We start from the raw sequence: 17,594 nt of genomic DNA, 5'->3' as shown, positions 1-17,594 counted from the left end.
AAAAGAAGGGGGTTTAAGGAGGCACGCAGCCTCAAGTTTGATTTGAAGTATTGATTGTTAAAGTGGAGTAGAATATGCCGTACTTCGTAAAAAGCACAAGAAATGTATTGAAGGAGACAAATGTCAGTGAGTATGTCAATGTTTTCATTGGAACTTGTAGTTCCAGCAGTCTGGTTTTGGCCAACTGAGACATTTCCATTTGCTATTGACAAAGGACCAGCTTTAATAGGTGAAGCGGTGAATGAGGTATGAGACATGTCGGAATGGTTGGGAAGACTTAGCTTTCAATTTTGCACCTCAAAGCAACAGGATGACCGCATGAAAAGCTTTTAGGCCAAGGTTTCCTTACCTGCCTTGCCATGAGCTTTGATCTGATCAGCTTTAGTTCTTCCAGACAAAGCAAATGGTTTTTTGGTTTTCCAGCTTCGATAGATTTTTACTGATAATATTCTAAAACCTAACAATAAGGATTCTTTGATTTTGAAAACGTATCTGGTGTTTCTTCTGTAAAGGTCTCCAAAATATTCACATTCTCATTTGCAAGACTTAAGAATGATGGACATTGTCGTTCATATGAATGTAATCTACTTTCTTCATCTTTTTGTTATGATTCAGGTAAAGCCATCCACGCTGCGCTATCTGCCATCTTGCTCTTGATTCAATTGACGTCTTGTAATTGTCAAAGAGTCTCATCAAGAAGATAGGTGACATTGTTCATTAATAAGTTGGCAAATCGGATAAAAGACTTGGTAGTGGATTCTTTCTTCAAGGCTATTTGATGAGTTTGATTGTTCCAAACCTTTAGGATCAAAGCAATATCTATATGAGATCAAAATCAATTGTAATTTGGTGATCAGATTGGTAACACTGCCAGATTGATGATATTGTCAGCACAATGAAAGGTAGGCTCAATAGACTATTACACTTATCATAAAACTGGGAGTGGCTACCCGTGATTTCAACCTCTGTTAGAGGCCAAAAACGCAAACAGTCAGACAGAACATGCCTTGCAGTGCGCTAGAAACAATAAGCCACTCACCAACATAGATCTGCATCAAGGCCAAAATAAGACAAGATAAAGACATTGGATGGCAATTAAGTGCATCACCAAGGACCCCATTTGGTCGGCCAGGGATAGATTGAGTGTTATAATAGAACAAAATCTCAATGCACTTTGGTTTCAAGTGAAAGTTCTTCAAATAGGGTGTAGTAAGAAATACTGGGGTGAATGTCAAGAGTTTGTCTATCACTGCCAAAGATTGAAGCAGGGTGGCTGGTGCATGTCGTGGAATGGATGAGTAAAATTCGATCACGCCCTCGAGTACATATTCAGGTAACATTCAAAAGGCAAGAGGGCAATCTTGAGGTAGGGGCAATCTCTGGATATGATCAAGCTAACATCAACTTGCTGGGATATATGTAAAGTGGATTTGGACTCACTTGATAAGAACTTTAGGGTGTTGATGCGTAGGATCAGCCAACCTGACACCAAGTCATACAAATCTGCAAAAGCTGTTACATTTGGTTAGAAACTTGGGATCACACATCTAGACCTCATAGGCTGTGAACTTTGCTTCACAAGATGAAAGCTCCAACCAAAAAATTAAAGACATCAGATATGATTCCCCAGCAACTTGATCAATTAATCTAAAAATGACGTGAAGTAGGGCTCAAGATCAAGCTGTTAAGATAGTTTTGCTTGAAAGTGATTGTTTACGTTGATCTGATCAATGAAACATTACATACAAATGGAAAGTCATTTGAGTGAAAGAAGTGAAGATGAGAAATATAGGAAAACAAGTGGTCTTTGACTAATAACATTTCAAGGTAAAAATGATAAGCTGAGGTCATTAATTCCATTTTTTGCAGCCAACTTAGCCATTGTCTTGCGTGCCTCCTCAGGATAGCCGGTCAAAAGAGTTCCACAAAAATTGCCCACTCCTCATCGTTCATATCAACACACATCTCATTGACTTGATTAATTATATCCACCAAAGTTTGGTTGATCTGGCAAGCACAGCCAAATCGAGTGATTTTTCCTCTTGAAGGGACAACTCTAACGTTCCAAGCGTTATAAGTTTCTGAATTTGAAGTGTGGTGCTCAATGTGGCTATTCCACAGCATTTCCACCACACCATCACACATAATCAACCATAATGTTGTAGGTGTCCAAAAAGAAGCAAGATCCAACATTATTGCCTTGAAACTCATCGTTTTTAGCTAGTAAAGTTTCCCAGTTTTGCGGTTGATATGTGTAAAGAAACCAAAAGAATATTGACTGATATTGTTGTTATTGTGAGGTGCATTGACAACCTTGTCAAATGTGACGGCAATGTTGGAAGCAAAGACTTGTGCGTTAGGTGAGACGTAGAAAGATCGTCCAGCCCACAAAGGAGCACCAGTGTGTGAAGCAATTTCTGTGTTTGATTCAAAAGTGTAAGAAGATAAATTCACAAAACGTTCAGCAAAGAAATCCTCAATTGCAGGAAGATTTCCTTGATGGGTGAGATCTTCTTGCGTCCGCCAAAGCTTTGCCCTTGTAGTTGCATTGAAAGCGTACACAGCTGGAAACAAATTATGTCAGTTTCACCTGATCATTGGAAGAAATTTAGTGAGAGACTAACCTGCTTTAACTAAGGGATCAAAACCAGGTCTGAAACCAGCTGCATACATTTTGCCATAGTTTTTTTGGATTGCCCTGGCTTTCTTTGCAGCACCGTTTATCTTGACCAATCCTTGGGCTCTAGCATGTTTGTAAACAGTTGGAATAGTGTGATTGTGTTTTTCAAATAAAGCTGAATTGTCGGGAGTATGCTCAACAAACTGTACCACTGCTAGTAGATAGCAGGTGTCTTTGTCAAGGCATACAACAGTCCCGAAGTGAATTTGAAAAGGCTTTTTCAATTTATTGCCTTTCTTGAAGAACAAGAATTTTGTTTCAGGCGGGAGTCCATAAAGTTCAGTAAGTTCAGCTTTCTTTGCAGCACAGTGGTTGGGTGGTGGACGACTTTGATTCTTTTTTTCAGCATTCTTGCGTTTGGTACAATTTTTGCAAGAAAGGATGGTACTCAGAGACTTATGCTTTGTTTTTGTTTGCTTCATCCGTTGTTTTAAATCCACATATCTTGCTCTACCTTTAGCTTCAGGGTTATGTGTCAATATGAGCTCAAGGTTCGAAGCAGGAGGTCAAGCATAATACGCAGATGAGAACAGTGAATTAGGGGGAAAAGTGACCTAGGATGCTCTGTGCAATTGAGATGTAGAGTACCAGAGAAGTCTTTTGTAAAAGCGATAGTTTTTGATACGAATGAAGAGACAAACCCAAAGTGGATGTGAAAGACAACAAATGTTGAGGCCAGAAGGACTTCAAAGACAAGATGGTGGTGGCTGGTGTAGACTCAAACGATTGATTATCTTTGAAACAAAGGAACCAGGCCAGTCAATTTCAAAAGAAAAGGGTCCCTTTGATCCGGAGAGTTCAATCGAGATCCTTTCCCGATTGAATGGGTTAGACCCATTCATCCATTCATCCCCAAATATGTCCAACATTAAGCACACGGTTGGAAGGAAATCAAATCAACACCTGCCTTTCCACACAACAGTTTTAAAATTCACAAGAATTCTATTCAATTCAAAGACCATTTCAGAATTGAACGGGTCATTCATTTCACTTGGCCCAAACTGGCCCAAATCGAACAATCGAATGTTCCCAAGAACAGGGATGTCAGAGCAATTCCAGTTTTTTCCTGATATGGAATGATCACACGCGACGGATGTCACTGCCTCAACTGAGAAAGAATTTGAGTATCATTGGCCGTTTCCAAGCCAAGCAAAAGGATCTCAATCAATTCAATGTTAATAAAAAATTTCCTCAAGCTTGTAATTTTCTCCACTTCAAACTTCAATCCAAATCACCTTTTGTCAGCTTGACACCCTGCTTGAACCCGAGCTTTGGAATAGACGCATATGACAAATAAAAATTGTACATAGTTCATCAACCTGATCTGCTGAGATAGTTTGATTGATCTTTCTTCCTTGAGAATCATCAGAAAGATTTCTTTCCTTCTGAACGACCAATCAAAAACACAAGATCAGGTTCAAATCAGAAATTGTTGTTAGATTGGCAGCAATGTTAGATTATAATCTTGAAACCCTTGCAGGACCAAAATGTCAAAGTTTACAAGTCAAAGATCCAGATAAATTTAATTTTTATCCTAAAAAATTATCAACTGATATATTAAGTAGCCCTGCTACAAGTATCATGTCTCAAAGTGAAATTGAAGAATTACAAGCAATTCCACAGTTCTTAGTTGAGGAGAAGAATTTTGTAACCCTGTCAAACTCAAGACATCAATGTGTTCTGGGTACATGGAAGCTACTTGTTGTAGGCTGTCTCACGCCTACGTGCCACAACTGCAGCTCAGTGCCAACCGGACTGCTATAAGAGCATGACGCTCAGCATCAGCTCCGTTTCCGCATCATTCTCTTGTGGAACTTGGAGCTGTACACAGCTGAGCGTGTTTCTTATACTACTGGCTGGACAGCTTCATTCAAAAAAGAACACTTTTATAGTAAGTATTCAATACTTGTAAACTATTTGAGATTCTAATGGATCCGATTTCTTTTATTAGGTGCTTATATGCCACCAGTCAAAGCACAAGAAGATCCTGAACTTCTCAAAGAATATTGATGATGCACAAACTCAACATGATAAAGAAATTGAAGATGCCTTGAAACTTTCAAACCAAAAGTTAAATCAAACTACTTCGACCAATCCAGTTTAAAACATATCTGATTCACCGTCAAAAGGGAGTAAAACTAAGGAGCACATTAGAAAGAAAATGGATATATACATTGATATCTGAAATTGATATGAATAAGTACATCAAAGGAACATTGTTGAATAGAATCTAAGACATTGGAAAAATTCCAATAAGCAGTCATTTCACTGGATAACACTTTTGAAGATGGAATTCATGCAGGTTAAGTTCAATATCTCAAAAGTCTTCTTGAAGGATTCCGTGAAGTTGCTTGTCACATCCACAGAGCGAACCTTACCAATCAACTATCAGCCAGGACTATAACACAAGATAACACAATAAGAGAGAAATCTCACCATCTGCTTGAGTTGCAGATTGAGAAGAAGTGCCGTAGCATCCAATAATATGAGCCGTGTCTATGTTCAGATGAGCTGCAGATAGCAGGGGGTCATTTGCGACAGACATGAGATTTTGGCAAAGATTGGGAAGAGGATGGGAATTCAAATTGGTAAAATTATTTTTGTTGCGCTTGTAGGGAGTTCCTTGTACTAGATAGAAACAATACATTTCATGAGCTCTTACCAGTCGTCACAATTAACAACTATTTGAGAAAACGAAAGCCTACACTGTGCTTCCACCTGTGGCCTTTTGAGACCTATCAAAGTGGAGGTGTCTACCCCTGTCAGCCAGACCTTTGACACAATGCAATAAAATGAGATAGGAATCTCACCAGCCACTTGATCCCCAGGCTCAGATGAAGTGCTGCAACTTCCAGTCGTACTAACCTTGCCTTTGTTTGAATTTCCAGCAGTTATTGGAGGATTATTGGGGACAGGGGTGGGTTTTCGGAGAAGACCTGGATATATTTCTGGTTGCAGTCAATAAGTTGCCATCTGATGTGAAGCCTTTTGATGTGTTGGATACAGGTCAAGTACTCACAATTGGAAAGAGGAAGGGAATTTGGAACGGTACAATTATTCCCCTTGTGCTTGTAGGCAGTTTCTTGAACTAGATAGAGATGATACCTTTCATGAGCGCTTGACTTTCCTCGCACATAAGATTTTGCAAAAGAAAATAGAGCCTACGTTGTGTTCCCGACTGTGGCCTTTTGAGATCTATCAAAGTGGGGAATCCACCTCTGTCAGCCAGAAATGAGAGACAATGTAATAAATAAGATAGGAATCTCACCACGCGCTTGAGCTCCAGACTGAGATGGAGTGCCTTAGCTTCCAGTCTTACTAAACTTGCTTTTGGTTGAATGTCCAGCACGTACTGGAGCGTCATTGGGGACAAAGACAGGTCTTTGGCGAAGACCTGGATATGCTGGTTGCAGTCAATAAGTAGCAATCTGATGTGCTGGCTTTTGATTTGATTGATAGAGGTCAGGTTACTCACAATTGGAAAGGGGAAGGGAACTTGGAATGGTATAATTGTTCCCCTTGCGCTTGTAGGGAGTTTCTTGAACTAGACAGAGACAATACATTTCATGAGCGCTAGGCTTTCCTCACACATAACGATTCTGCAAAAGAAAAGAGAGCCTACGTTGTATTCCCACCTGTGGCATTTTTAGATCTAACAAAGGGGCAGTGGTTTCTATAAGAGTTCGTACTTGGAATATATAAACTTTACATTTGGCTCACAAGTCGGATTGGTTTGGTTTAACAAAAATCCAGGTTTGGGGAGCATGGATGTGTCCGAGTGCCTCTTACGCTTGCAAGGTGATTTCTTTGCTGTACATCCATGTTGTAGAGTTTTGGTATGATCTTGCTTCTTGGGTGCCCAACCTACAGTACTTAAACACACATTAAGACATCACTATGAATAAAAAAACTCGTTAGATGGAGGGAATTATAGGACAAATTTGGTGATACCATTATCATTCGTTTCAGCTGAGATGTTTCCAAATTTCCCATTTTGCTCTAGACTCTTGTAAGATTTATTCATTGCTGTCCCTTGCAGATTATCAGAAAGTTCTCTTTTTAGCTGCTGCAAATGTAATGAAATGTTTGAAGGAAGCAAATACAATAAAACACTCTCATGAGATAATAGGGACCGAAGAAGAGATTGTAGACGTTGACAATACCATCCTGACTCATTCCGCATAGTGGCAATTCCATCATAATTGTTCGACTGCTTAAATTGTAGCTTTTGCTGAAGTTCTCCATGGAGAGGCTTTTGGCTTGAACACTTTGGGCTACATATCATAGAGACTTTGATCAGTAATCTGTAAAAGGATGAGGACAAATGCACTTACAGCGAAGAGTGCAAGATGAATCGGACATGGTTTATAGGTGCAAGATAATATAAAGTCAATGTTAGAGTAAGAAAACGGACTACCTATATGTGAAGGCTTGAAAGTCCCACAAATAGAGGCTAAATATCAGAAGTTGTCAAATTTGTTAAGAGCTTGAGATTCATCTCAGACAGAGGCAATCAAACTCACCAGCTTGATGACTGAATGTGAACTCTTTGGAGCCTGAAAATGCTTTTGACAAACCTGAAAAGAAACATAAGAAGAACAATGATTGGGTAGTACAGTAGGGGTATTCAAAACTCCAGAAACGTGTCCCAGAAGTGTCAAGAAGTGACATCCAGAAACTTCTGGGACACCTCCAAAGTCTTTCTGGATGTCACTTCTGGGAATTTCTCGATAGATTTGAGAACCCCATGATTCCCCCATCCCCATCACCTCATGCCTGTCTTGCTAGAAACGCCTCTTAGCCCGGCAGGTATTAGGCTATTGTCACACTCTTCACTCTACAAACAACAAAATTCCACTGTCATTCCCTTCAAAAGCTTCAAGGAATTGACTTGTTCTTCACACCAATATCCTGGGGAGCTATCCATCCAACTGCGTGTGTCACTTTCTCTTATTCATCTCTTCCATAGTTGATTTGTTACTAATTTGGATATTGATTTTATAACTTCATCTCACCTTTCTTTCCTTCACTTCAACATAAACAGTCACATCAAATCACAATTGAAGTTGAAGAATCAATCAAAATCGGATGATAGACTGAGATTGAGGAATTGAGTCAAAATCGAATGATTGATTGAAACTGAAAAATCGATTGAAATCCAGCAATCAATCAAAACTTAACAATCAAACAAATTTCAACAACTGACTCCTCCACCTTCCCTATCTCATCTTTCAGAGATAGTTTATTTGTATATCTTTCTCTATCCACATTGGTATCAATGATTGTGTTTGAGTACGGGTTAGGAATTCTTCAAAATGGAAAAGAGCGAATGAATTTCGTTTTGTGATTGTAAAACAGATGCTTTGATGAAATGAAACAAAACTCCATTTTTGCACATCAGAAAACAACTTGTTTCTGGAATGGATATTGGTTTTGAGCTTTTCATTTGTTATTCACAAAAATCATTTTGCACACAAAACAAATCCGAGTCAAATTCAGTCCTAATAATAAGTGGTTCAACATTTCCAAGATATATTGGGTGATGACCAACAACACAGGCAGAAATAAAGGCAGGAGTTGAAAGTGAAGATTGTTTGGTGGTGATGAGTACAATGGTGTGGTGTTGATTGAGTTGATGCCAAGTGGCGGGAGATATGAGAAGGATCTGTCGTTCATGGAGGGCACAGACTCTTCTGGGACCCAGAAGAGTCCAGATGCCCATAAACACTTTGGAGGTGTCACTTCTTGACACTTCTGGGACATGTTTCTGGAGTTTTGAATACCCCTAGTGTGATGGAGGAGAATGGAATCTCAAACCGGCCGGAGAAATGTCCCATAAGCTACAAAAGCAAGGCACTTGCTCAACTGAGATTTCTGTTCCTATCTAACACAGAGTATTGCCTTCAAACTTGAGATGGCTGCGGTCAAGACAAGATACTTTACAACAAATGTTGCTAAAAAAAACAATCCAAATCAAAAACAAAGGAGACAACACAAAACAAACTTCAGACTACTTCAAAGTTTTTACAGAAGCTGAGTATGATGGAAACTTCTCTGTACAACCACAAGTTTGATAGAGATAAAGATGTTTGGAAGGGTCGGGTGGTACAGGTTTGGGCAAAGATCGTTTTGAGGAATAAGATCAACAAAGAAAAAGACATAAGAGTCACTTCTTCCCAATTTGTGCATCTGAGATCAAAATTTGAGGTCTGTAAAGGAGAAATCTTGATGACAAAAAGCCCTTGTTTTGTAAAATTTTCAAGGGACATCTGAGAAGTCATCATATCCTCCTTGAAACTTTTACATCAAGCATAGGCTGAGGAGGGTTATCACAAGGATTCCAGCTTAGATGTAGGCGAAAATATTTGACTCATCTTAAATGAACTCTGGTCATGGGATTGACACTCAAATTCACAGAAGGTGTGTATGGTGCATTGAAACCAAAGGCTGAAATTGTCAACCCCACTTGGTAGCCTTTTGGCTTGTCAGATCCAGCCTCACCAGATTCTGAGACATTCTTTCTGATTGACATGATTTGGTGGTCAATTTGATTACAATGAATCTGTTCCAAGACAGATGTTGAAACAAGAGCTGTAATCTCGCGATTGGCTTGGGATGACTGTAAGGGCTGGGATGATGCTTGGGGGCAAAGGTTTTGACTTGCTATGGGTTGAGGTTTTGAAGTTGAGGTTTGAGTTGATACACTACAATGACCTGGGATCCCACAGTGACTGTTGGGATTAACTTTTTGAAGTTGATTGCAACACTAAGTGCAAGCATACATCAGAAACCAACATTTTGAGAATACATAGTCAACCTAATGAATACCTTACGGATACGCATAGCTGATATCTGCAATTCCAATTTTTGGGGATTCCCTCACGGTGTTTTGGCCCAAAATCACCATTGGGGAGGCCAGGGCATGATGTTGATGAACCCCGAGTTTTTTTTGGTTGAGATCCTCCAGTTGGATTGAGGAGGTTCTTCAAATTCATTGCTGGTTGAGGCCTTTCTGAGCAAAGGTTACAATGTTTGATGTCCTCAAGGAGAAGCGACCAAGTAAGAGATTCTTCCGAGTCTGAGTCAACGCTTTACCCTCGAACCGCTACTGCATAGCTACCTCCTGACGCCACGTGCGTAGATGTCATTTAGAGTATACAAAGTTCGTTCTGGAAATTTCCAGACATCTTTTTCCAGAACACCAGAAGCCTCCTGCTCTTCTGGAAAACATGCAGTGTTGGTTATTCTAAGCTTCAGAATACCATAAGTTCAGAAAACACCCAAAAAGAAACTTCTGGTGTTATGGGGAAACACTTCTGGAAATTTCCAGAAGCATATTTGTATACCCTAATTGTCTAGTTTCATCATTTTCCTTTATTTCTTTCTTCTCTTTCTTCATCAAATTGTCCTGAGCCGGGAACTACAGCGTGTCCCTCCACCCAGCCGTAACTTGTGCTTGTCATCATTTGTTCAGTTTCAGACTTGTCTACTACATTGTGTTTTTATGCCCTTGGGCCAGGTATTGCACTATAAATATACTCATTTAAAAAAAAAAAAAAAAATTGTGCGTTTTTGATGGACACTAACAATGAGAAAGAGCAAAGGAATACGTGTCAACATTTCACAGCATAAATTGAGGAAACAAAAAGCCTACTGGCACGCTGTCAAATGGGTCAATTGGTCTTGGGTCTTAGATCTTATATAAGGTTGCACATACTTCAATTGCAAAGGACATTTGGGACAGGTGAGGCCACTAGATTGGTTGAACACAGGTTGAGGAAGTGGATCAACAAGTTTAACATGAAACTGAGTGATGCAAGACTTTTGGGGGGCTGAGGGAGGCATGTTGTTATGTTCTTCAACTTCTGACTAAAAATTTGATTCTCATGTGGATGGAGGCCATAGTGTTATACCTCAATTCAAAGGGAAGCTTCTCCAAGCAAGGGAGAGGGACCAGTAGGGACATCTCAGCAAGGAGGTCACAAGCCAACCAATGAAATCTGATTTAGTCTCTTTATGCTTCTGTACGCCTGTCGGGCTGTAAACTGTTGGGCCATACAGGGCAAGAATACAGTTCCCATTCCCATTCCCATTCTCAGTCTCCTGCGATCCTAACATGCTCTCAACAAAAATGTTGAGGAGTTGGCTGCAGGCCCTTGCCTACTTCCACTTGGGCCCAAATATAAGCCTGAAAGTTGTTCCAGCTTATGTTTGATCAACTGTGGATGTAGTGGTGGGCCAAACACCCTTGGTGTGAGTTTGGATTGGACGTTGACTGCTGGTGAGTGCCCGTCGTCGGCTGCTGAGCTTCTGGTTTGGCTGCTCTCGGACCAAGAATGTAGATCGACATCTTGCAAGGATTCCACTTGGTGGTCCCATTGATCATCCAACCCTTCATCTGCTGAAATAAGTCCTCCTCGCTCACCTTGTGACCCTTCCCCAAAGCCGTCCAGGCTTTCCGACCTTCCAAAACCAACTGCTTGAGGGACATCTTCCTCTTGTTTTTGTTGCTTACCATGGTCCTTCCCCTCTCCCACTTGAGATACTCAGTCCAAAAATCCTGCCAAAGGTAATTGTACTTGGCCAGCTCCTGTATCCAGGGGAGGGTCAGCATTTTTCTTTTTAGAAAGCTCAGTTGTGATAAGCAACTTACCTCTGCCTTCACCTGTGCCATGCTTTTTGCTGGCTGTTGATCATCCGGCCTTGCAGACCCCTCTTGATCCTCTTCCATTTGACCCGGGCCTGCTGGTTGATTGGATTCAGTACGGAAACCTTAGTCATGGGTACCTTACAGCCCTTAATATTGCAAGTACCTGATGTACCAGTGAGTTCACATAACTCTGCATCTCCAAGCTTCTCATGGTAACATGGTCAATGGCTGTTTCAAGAAAAACCAATGTATTGGGAACACCACCACAGTGTCATCTGGAAATACGCTGGACTTCTGGTGAGCTCCTTTTGTAGCAGTTGTCCGTCAATAACGCACCAGTTGTTCCCCAATTTTCAACACCTCAGCCCTCTAGCGACGTTGCTCAGGACATGACCATCTCATGCACAAGTCTTGAGCTGGACGCTCTGAGTCACTGAGAAACTGCAATATCTGACTCCCACAGATCTCAACCTCCAGGTGACACTGTCAACTCGGTATTTTAAAGGTTGCTACCCAGACCTGGATGATAGTGATGCCAAAATCCACCAGCTGGGCCAGGTCAAGTTTTTATTGTTTAAATTTTGATCACTTGCTGTTGACAGCAACCACACACACACCGCCAACATGTTTACCTTGAATTACAAAATCCAAGGTATCCTCAGATGCAAAATCTCGGACAGAGTTCCCAAGGCTTTGACCCAAGGTAATTATCAGGGCAAAAAAATACCTTGGGTGAAAACCTTGGACAAGGTCTGTCCAAGGTTTTGCCTCTGATTATGCCTCGGATTTTTTAACCCGAGGCATCTATGCTGGCAGTGACATGCTGAAAACCTCACTTCTGATTGGTTATGGGATGAATTGATCACTTCAATTTTCAATTCTCCATGACAAACTGTACAGTCATACACTCATATCTTTGACAGTCCTCCTTTGTATTGCTGTTGTAAGATTTCCTGTCATCACATGTATGTTCACGTCTTGTATTTTTTGTACATCACTGCTGAGAGAAGATCTTGATAGTTCCCTTTCCTGGCTAGTTGTGAATTTCATTATCAGGTAAAAAAGATCATTCACCAAGAAACAACACATAATTTAAAGACTCACAAAGTGAACAGCTTGCCTGGGTTCCGTTCCCTCCTCTTCTTTGTTGGTCAACTGTTCACCGGCCCATGACCTCTCTTCCAACTTGGACATATGTAGAGTTCGGTGGACAAAAGCATTTCTCCAAAAAGCCACTCATACTATCAAGATAAACAAAAAGGAATATTGTCAAGAAAAGGAATAGAAGTCTTTAAACAATCCGATTATCTCTCAGGATCAAGATGGATAATTATCATACTAGGGTATATCCATCATTGACCAAGCCATCCTATAGAAAGTAAAAATTGACCCTCACCTTGTCACCACAGATATCAGGCAGATTGTGAGAAAAAGGGAGGTATTGGACATGTGTTTTATTGTTATCACAGGAAGTGCACGGCCCTGAGGTGTCAACTGGCTACTGAACGTGGACTACCTCTGAACAGCAAGTTTATTTTTTGTTTTGGACCGATTGATCAAATGAATACCAATGAATTTAAAGATATTGAAATCTATCATGGTACTGTGGAAGTCATCAAAAAGTGGACCTGTCTTTAGTCTTTGTGGTTCAATGTTCAAGATTTTGCACTATGGATGCTGGCCTGAGAAAGCAATTCAGTCATTCTGTTTATACCATTTTCAAGCACGTACCTGCCCGTAACAAATGTGAGATCAATGGCTCTCACAAATATAAGAAAAACCTCACAGATTCTGATGTGCAAGAAGATGAACATGATCACCAAGCTGAAGAACATGTTTGTGGATGGATGGGGTACTGTGGATGGCGAGGTGGGACCGATGAGGGTGAATCCCTTGGTTAGTAAATTTCCAAAGATCAATTTTTTTATCTCATAATCAATGCTTACATCAAGACCCCGTATGTTGACGGATAAGGAATGGATGGAACAATCTCATATAATCCATGATTTCCTAGCTGGCCAATTGTAAGGGGTACACGGTACACTCTGGTATTAGGAGTTACATTATGTGTTTAGACAGTTCTCGTATACATTCAATCCTCCACGCCAACTCCAAAAGTCCTCCCTCTTTTGAGAGCCTTATCTGGGACTGTTTGGAGTTAGATCCTTTGAAGGATAAACCAAAGTTCCAAGTAGTGCTCTCGTGAGAGTCTTACCAGAGAGATATCAGACAATCAGTGAAGGTTCTCAGGAACCTTACACTTTTTTTTACTTGCTACTTCCAGAAGGGCCGCCAGTGGTTGTGAAAGATTTCGCAATAGCTAATCTGAAATCCAAAAATCCCAGTATTCAATTTGGTGCAGTATTCTTGAAGCTTACAGCGTTGGGATCCAAGTATGATGTGTTCCCCGGGTCTCCCTTTCTTTCAAAATTTGAATTAGATATTTTCATTCACCAATGTTGTGTTGTTCATACGCCAAGTGGCAAAGTACTTCATGAAAAAGAATTGCAAGAAGAGTTGCAAAGGCTAATGTGTGCCCTAGAGAACTTGAAGAAGATCAGTGAGGTCGAGCAGCTGGGTGAGAAAGACAAGGCTATGTTGCATGGGTTCAAGGATTTATTCCCGCAAGAATTGCCACCAGTTGAAGAAGGAGACAATGACAAGAATTTTCCTGAAGGGTTACCTGATGCAGCCAGGCAGGTTTGACATAAGATCATCCTCACCAATCCCAACATGGTCATCAACGAGAAAAAATACGGGGTTACCCGCTGAAATATTGCAACTCCTGGCACAAATGAATTGATCAACACTTGCGCGCAGGGATTTGACAGTCGCAAAGCCAATACACATCACCATCAATGATCATTCCAAAGAAAGACCCGGCTGAGCTTCCTTGGTGGGTATGTGATTACCGGACACTCAATAAATTCACGGTCAAGGTCAGATCACCATTGCCTAATGTGGATGAATCAGTGAGGCTATTAGCAAAAGGAAAGGTTTGGTTGGTGGTTGATCAAACCAACTCCTTCTTTCAAGACAGAATGTGGGAAGAAGATATACTTTGGACAGCAGTAAAGACTCCTTGGGGGTTATACGAGTGGACGGTCATCCCAATGGGACTTACCAATGGTCCAGCAACTCATCAGGCACGTAATGAAGAGATTTTAGGAGAATTAGTGGGATAGATTTGTGTTGTTTATATTGATGATATTGGTATTTTTTCTCAACCTGTAGAGGAACACAAGAAGCATCTCTGTATGGTTTTTGGAATGGCTGCGGGCAGCCAAGCTTTACTGCTCAATCAAGAAAAGTAAGCTTTTCTGGCACCAAATTCATTTCCTTGGATACAAGATCAGTGAACACAGAATCTGGCCAGATTAAGAAAAGATGAAAAAAAATCTCCAAGTGAACTACTCCATCAAGCTCAAAACAATTGCTGAAATTCTTAGGTACCGTGCAATGGATGAAAAATTTCATCGACGTCTTGTCTTATTACATAGGTACTTTTACACCTCTGACAAGCACAACACTCAAGAACAAGCCTTTCAAATGGGGACCAGCTAAGGACAACACTTTCAACAACATCAAAAGATTGATTAGAACCTTACCAGTACTACGTAATTTAGACTACGACTCTGGTGAGTCCATCTGGTTATCTACAGACGCTAGTGAAGATGGCCTTGGGGCAGCAATATTCCAGGGAGCAAAATGGAATACTGCATCATCAGTTGCTTACAAACGTTGGACAATGAACGCCACAGAAATAAACTACCCTGTTCATGGACAGGAATTATTGGCAGTAATCAATGCGTTAAAAAAACGGAGACTCTTGCTGTTAGGAATGTGCGTGAACATGATGTCAGACCATCACCCCCTGACAACACTACTCACTCAGCGTAACTTGAGTCGACAACAAGGGTGATGGCTTGAGACACTGTCTCAATTTGATTTAAACTTCTGCCACCTCAAAGGCGAAGACAATTCTTTCACCAATGCCTTATCCTGACGCAAAGATATTTCAGCCTGCGAAGTCAATGCCACCCTGAACCATGAAGAATTAGTTGAAATTGTGAAGGGTACGAGTTAGACCCGTTTTGCGTTAAGCTCAGGAAAGTCCTACCTCTGCGCGACAATTGTATTGAGAAGGATGGTCTGCTTGATCTTGATGGATGTCTGGCCGTCCCACGTAACGGGAGCCTTTGCCAAGATTTCACATCACAAGCTCACAAGGCGCTGGCTCATCTTGGTACGGAACAAACCTTGGCACGCCTCCAAAACACCGTTTTTGGCCAGGCATGTCAAAAGAAGTGGAGTCACAATTGAAAACTTGTGACTTGTGCCAGAGAAATAAAGCCCGGACTTCCAAGACAGCAGTAAAGCTTCAAAGCAATCTGATACCGCATCAACCAATGCAATCAATCTCAATTGACTTCATAGGGCCGTTCCCAAAATTTTCAGGTGAGGATATGATTCTATCACGTTGTGGAAATCAGAATTGGGGTAACCCCATTATTTTATTAACTTTCATTTTAAAATACGAGAAACTACATTTTTTAGAACATTACATCAATAATGTGTTTTTAAATTAGTTCTTTATTTAGTTCATTTCTTTTTTTTTCATTTTCTTTCTCTCTTTACTTAATTTCAATTTTCAATTTTCAATTTTTATTTTTTATCTTATTTAGTTTGATCATATATGTCAAGTTTTATTATGTGAAGTGTTATATTTTTATTTCTCTATTTTTCTTTTTATGGGTTATGTAGTTTGATGGATGAGGTGTAGTGTAAAATGAAGTCAAATTTCGAATTTATGGGTTTAGAGGTTATGTGTAGTTGAATGTTGTATGGGTTACATAGGGTGTACAGGCTTAAACTTGAAATTTCGAATTTTATGGGTTTAAAAAGTCATGGTTACAGATGTGTATGGTTTTAACAAGTTATGTGTAGAGGAATCATGGTTTTGAGGTATGGGTTTAAATAAGGCTGAATTTCAAAAATCCAGCAACTCAGACAGATGGTGGTAAACTGGGGTGGTGGTAAACTGGGGTGGTAAACTGAAAAAGCAAGTAGGGATCGGTGTGAAATTATAAAATCATCAGATTATCAAACACCAATATTGGCAAATACAAAATCACAAATAAAAAGGATGATTTTGAAACTCGAAAATGGCTTTCAAAATTCCATAAAAGGCTCCATTTTCAATCATGAGACTTTATTTCAAATGTACTACATCAGTTTTTTAGAGGGTAAATCATGTGGAAGGCATCATATGGGCGCATCTGAGCATGAAAAATCAATTATAAACCATATACAGCATTATCAGTGGGAATATCAGGTGGTAAACTGGGTAAATTCAATTTCGAGTATTTTCACATAAAATCGAATTTCATTTTAAGGGTACAACCAATAGAGTTAGAGTTTAGCTTGGCTGAGCAAAGTTGTAGAGCGGAAGCAGACCTTTTTTTCTGTCTATTCAGATTTTTGATACAGTCCCTATTTCTTATCTTTTTTCAGGTTTTAAGGGTAAACTGGCGGATTTTTCAGTTTTTGTGGTAAACAGCTCAGTTTTGATGATAAATGTGTGCTTGAAAATTTGTGAATGATACATGTGGGTGAGTTGAAGATGTTTATCAATTTTAATTTGGGGGTTGTTCATTCAATGAATTGTGTGTGAAAAAGTTGTTTGAAGGTGGATTTCGAGTTTGAGGGTTGTTTTTGTCTTACTTTCTTTTTTTGTGTGTGTTTCAATTTTGATATAGTCAAGGGTCTCTTTTCTTTCCCTTTGGGAGCCTTTTAGTTAGCAAAAATAATTACTAGATTTTTAGAATAAGCTTTTATCTTTTATTATTATCATTCAGGTAAACAACTAATGAGAGTTGGAATTTTATAATAATAAGACCCTTATTCATCTTTTAATTAATTTCTTGTTGAGTTGTAAGCTCATTTGCTCATTTGGAAGGTGCCTGAGTGCGCCTAGATTGTGCTATTTTTGAAGTTATTGTCCTATTTCAGCCTGGTTCTTATTAATCCAAAGACTTGAAGGTCTTAAATTTAATTCATTGATAATCAAAGTCCCTGTTTAAGAAGGGCATTTCTTTCTTTGATTGAAGTCTTTCAATTCACCATCTCAAGACTTATTTCTCTTTTGATTGTGTGTGTTTGTTGATTTGTGTCTTCATTCCTCCCCTTCTTGGCTCTGCTTTCAGCTGTGTACTGAAAGAGTTCTACAACGTACGTGTAGACAAACTGGCTTTGTCCGATTGA

At 40.0% G+C, this 17,594-nt stretch overlaps 4 protein-coding genes across 4 annotated transcripts; 1 reads left to right on the top strand and 3 right to left on the bottom strand.

Annotated features, from left to right (window-relative positions):
- Positions 1-679: 679 nt before the first annotated feature.
- MELLADRAFT_108833 (uncharacterized protein) lies at positions 680-1,340 on the bottom strand (the record flags this gene model as incomplete). Its single annotated transcript, XM_007412655.1, has 2 exons — positions 680-819; positions 1,040-1,340. 2 exons carry the CDS (start codon positions 1,338-1,340, stop codon positions 680-682), a joined length of 441 nt encoding a protein of 146 aa, XP_007412717.1.
- Positions 1,341-1,911: 571 nt separating this feature from the next.
- MELLADRAFT_108832 (uncharacterized protein) lies at positions 1,912-2,673 on the bottom strand (the record flags this gene model as incomplete). The annotated part of the gene is made up of 3 exons (XM_007412654.1): positions 1,912-2,110; positions 2,390-2,564; positions 2,625-2,673. The coding sequence occupies 3 exons, from the start codon at positions 2,671-2,673 to the stop codon at positions 1,912-1,914; spliced, it is 423 nt and encodes a 140-aa protein (XP_007412716.1).
- A 1,456-nt stretch (positions 2,674-4,129) lies between these two features.
- Positions 4,130-4,444, top strand: MELLADRAFT_89730 (uncharacterized protein; the record flags this gene model as incomplete). Its single annotated transcript, XM_007412741.1, has 1 exon — positions 4,130-4,444. One exon carries the CDS (start codon positions 4,130-4,132, stop codon positions 4,442-4,444), a length of 315 nt encoding a protein of 104 aa, XP_007412803.1.
- Positions 4,445-5,061: 617 nt separating this feature from the next.
- MELLADRAFT_65214 (uncharacterized protein) lies at positions 5,062-6,324 on the bottom strand (the record flags this gene model as incomplete). The annotated part of the gene is made up of 7 exons (XM_007412653.1): positions 5,062-5,078; positions 5,117-5,308; positions 5,491-5,616; positions 5,700-5,841; positions 5,949-6,083; positions 6,156-6,224; positions 6,316-6,324. The coding sequence occupies 7 exons, from the start codon at positions 6,322-6,324 to the stop codon at positions 5,062-5,064; spliced, it is 690 nt and encodes a 229-aa protein (XP_007412715.1).
- Positions 6,325-17,594: the final 11,270 nt, after the last annotated feature.

Source organism: Melampsora larici-populina (assembly GCF_000204055.1).
Source record: "Melampsora larici-populina 98AG31 unplaced genomic scaffold MELLAscaffold_32, whole genome shotgun sequence".
NCBI classification, from domain to species: Eukaryota; Fungi; Basidiomycota; class Pucciniomycetes; order Pucciniales; family Melampsoraceae; genus Melampsora; species Melampsora laricis-populina.
Note: the sequence above shows the minus strand (reverse complement) of the source record. Positions and strands in the feature narration are given on the sequence as shown.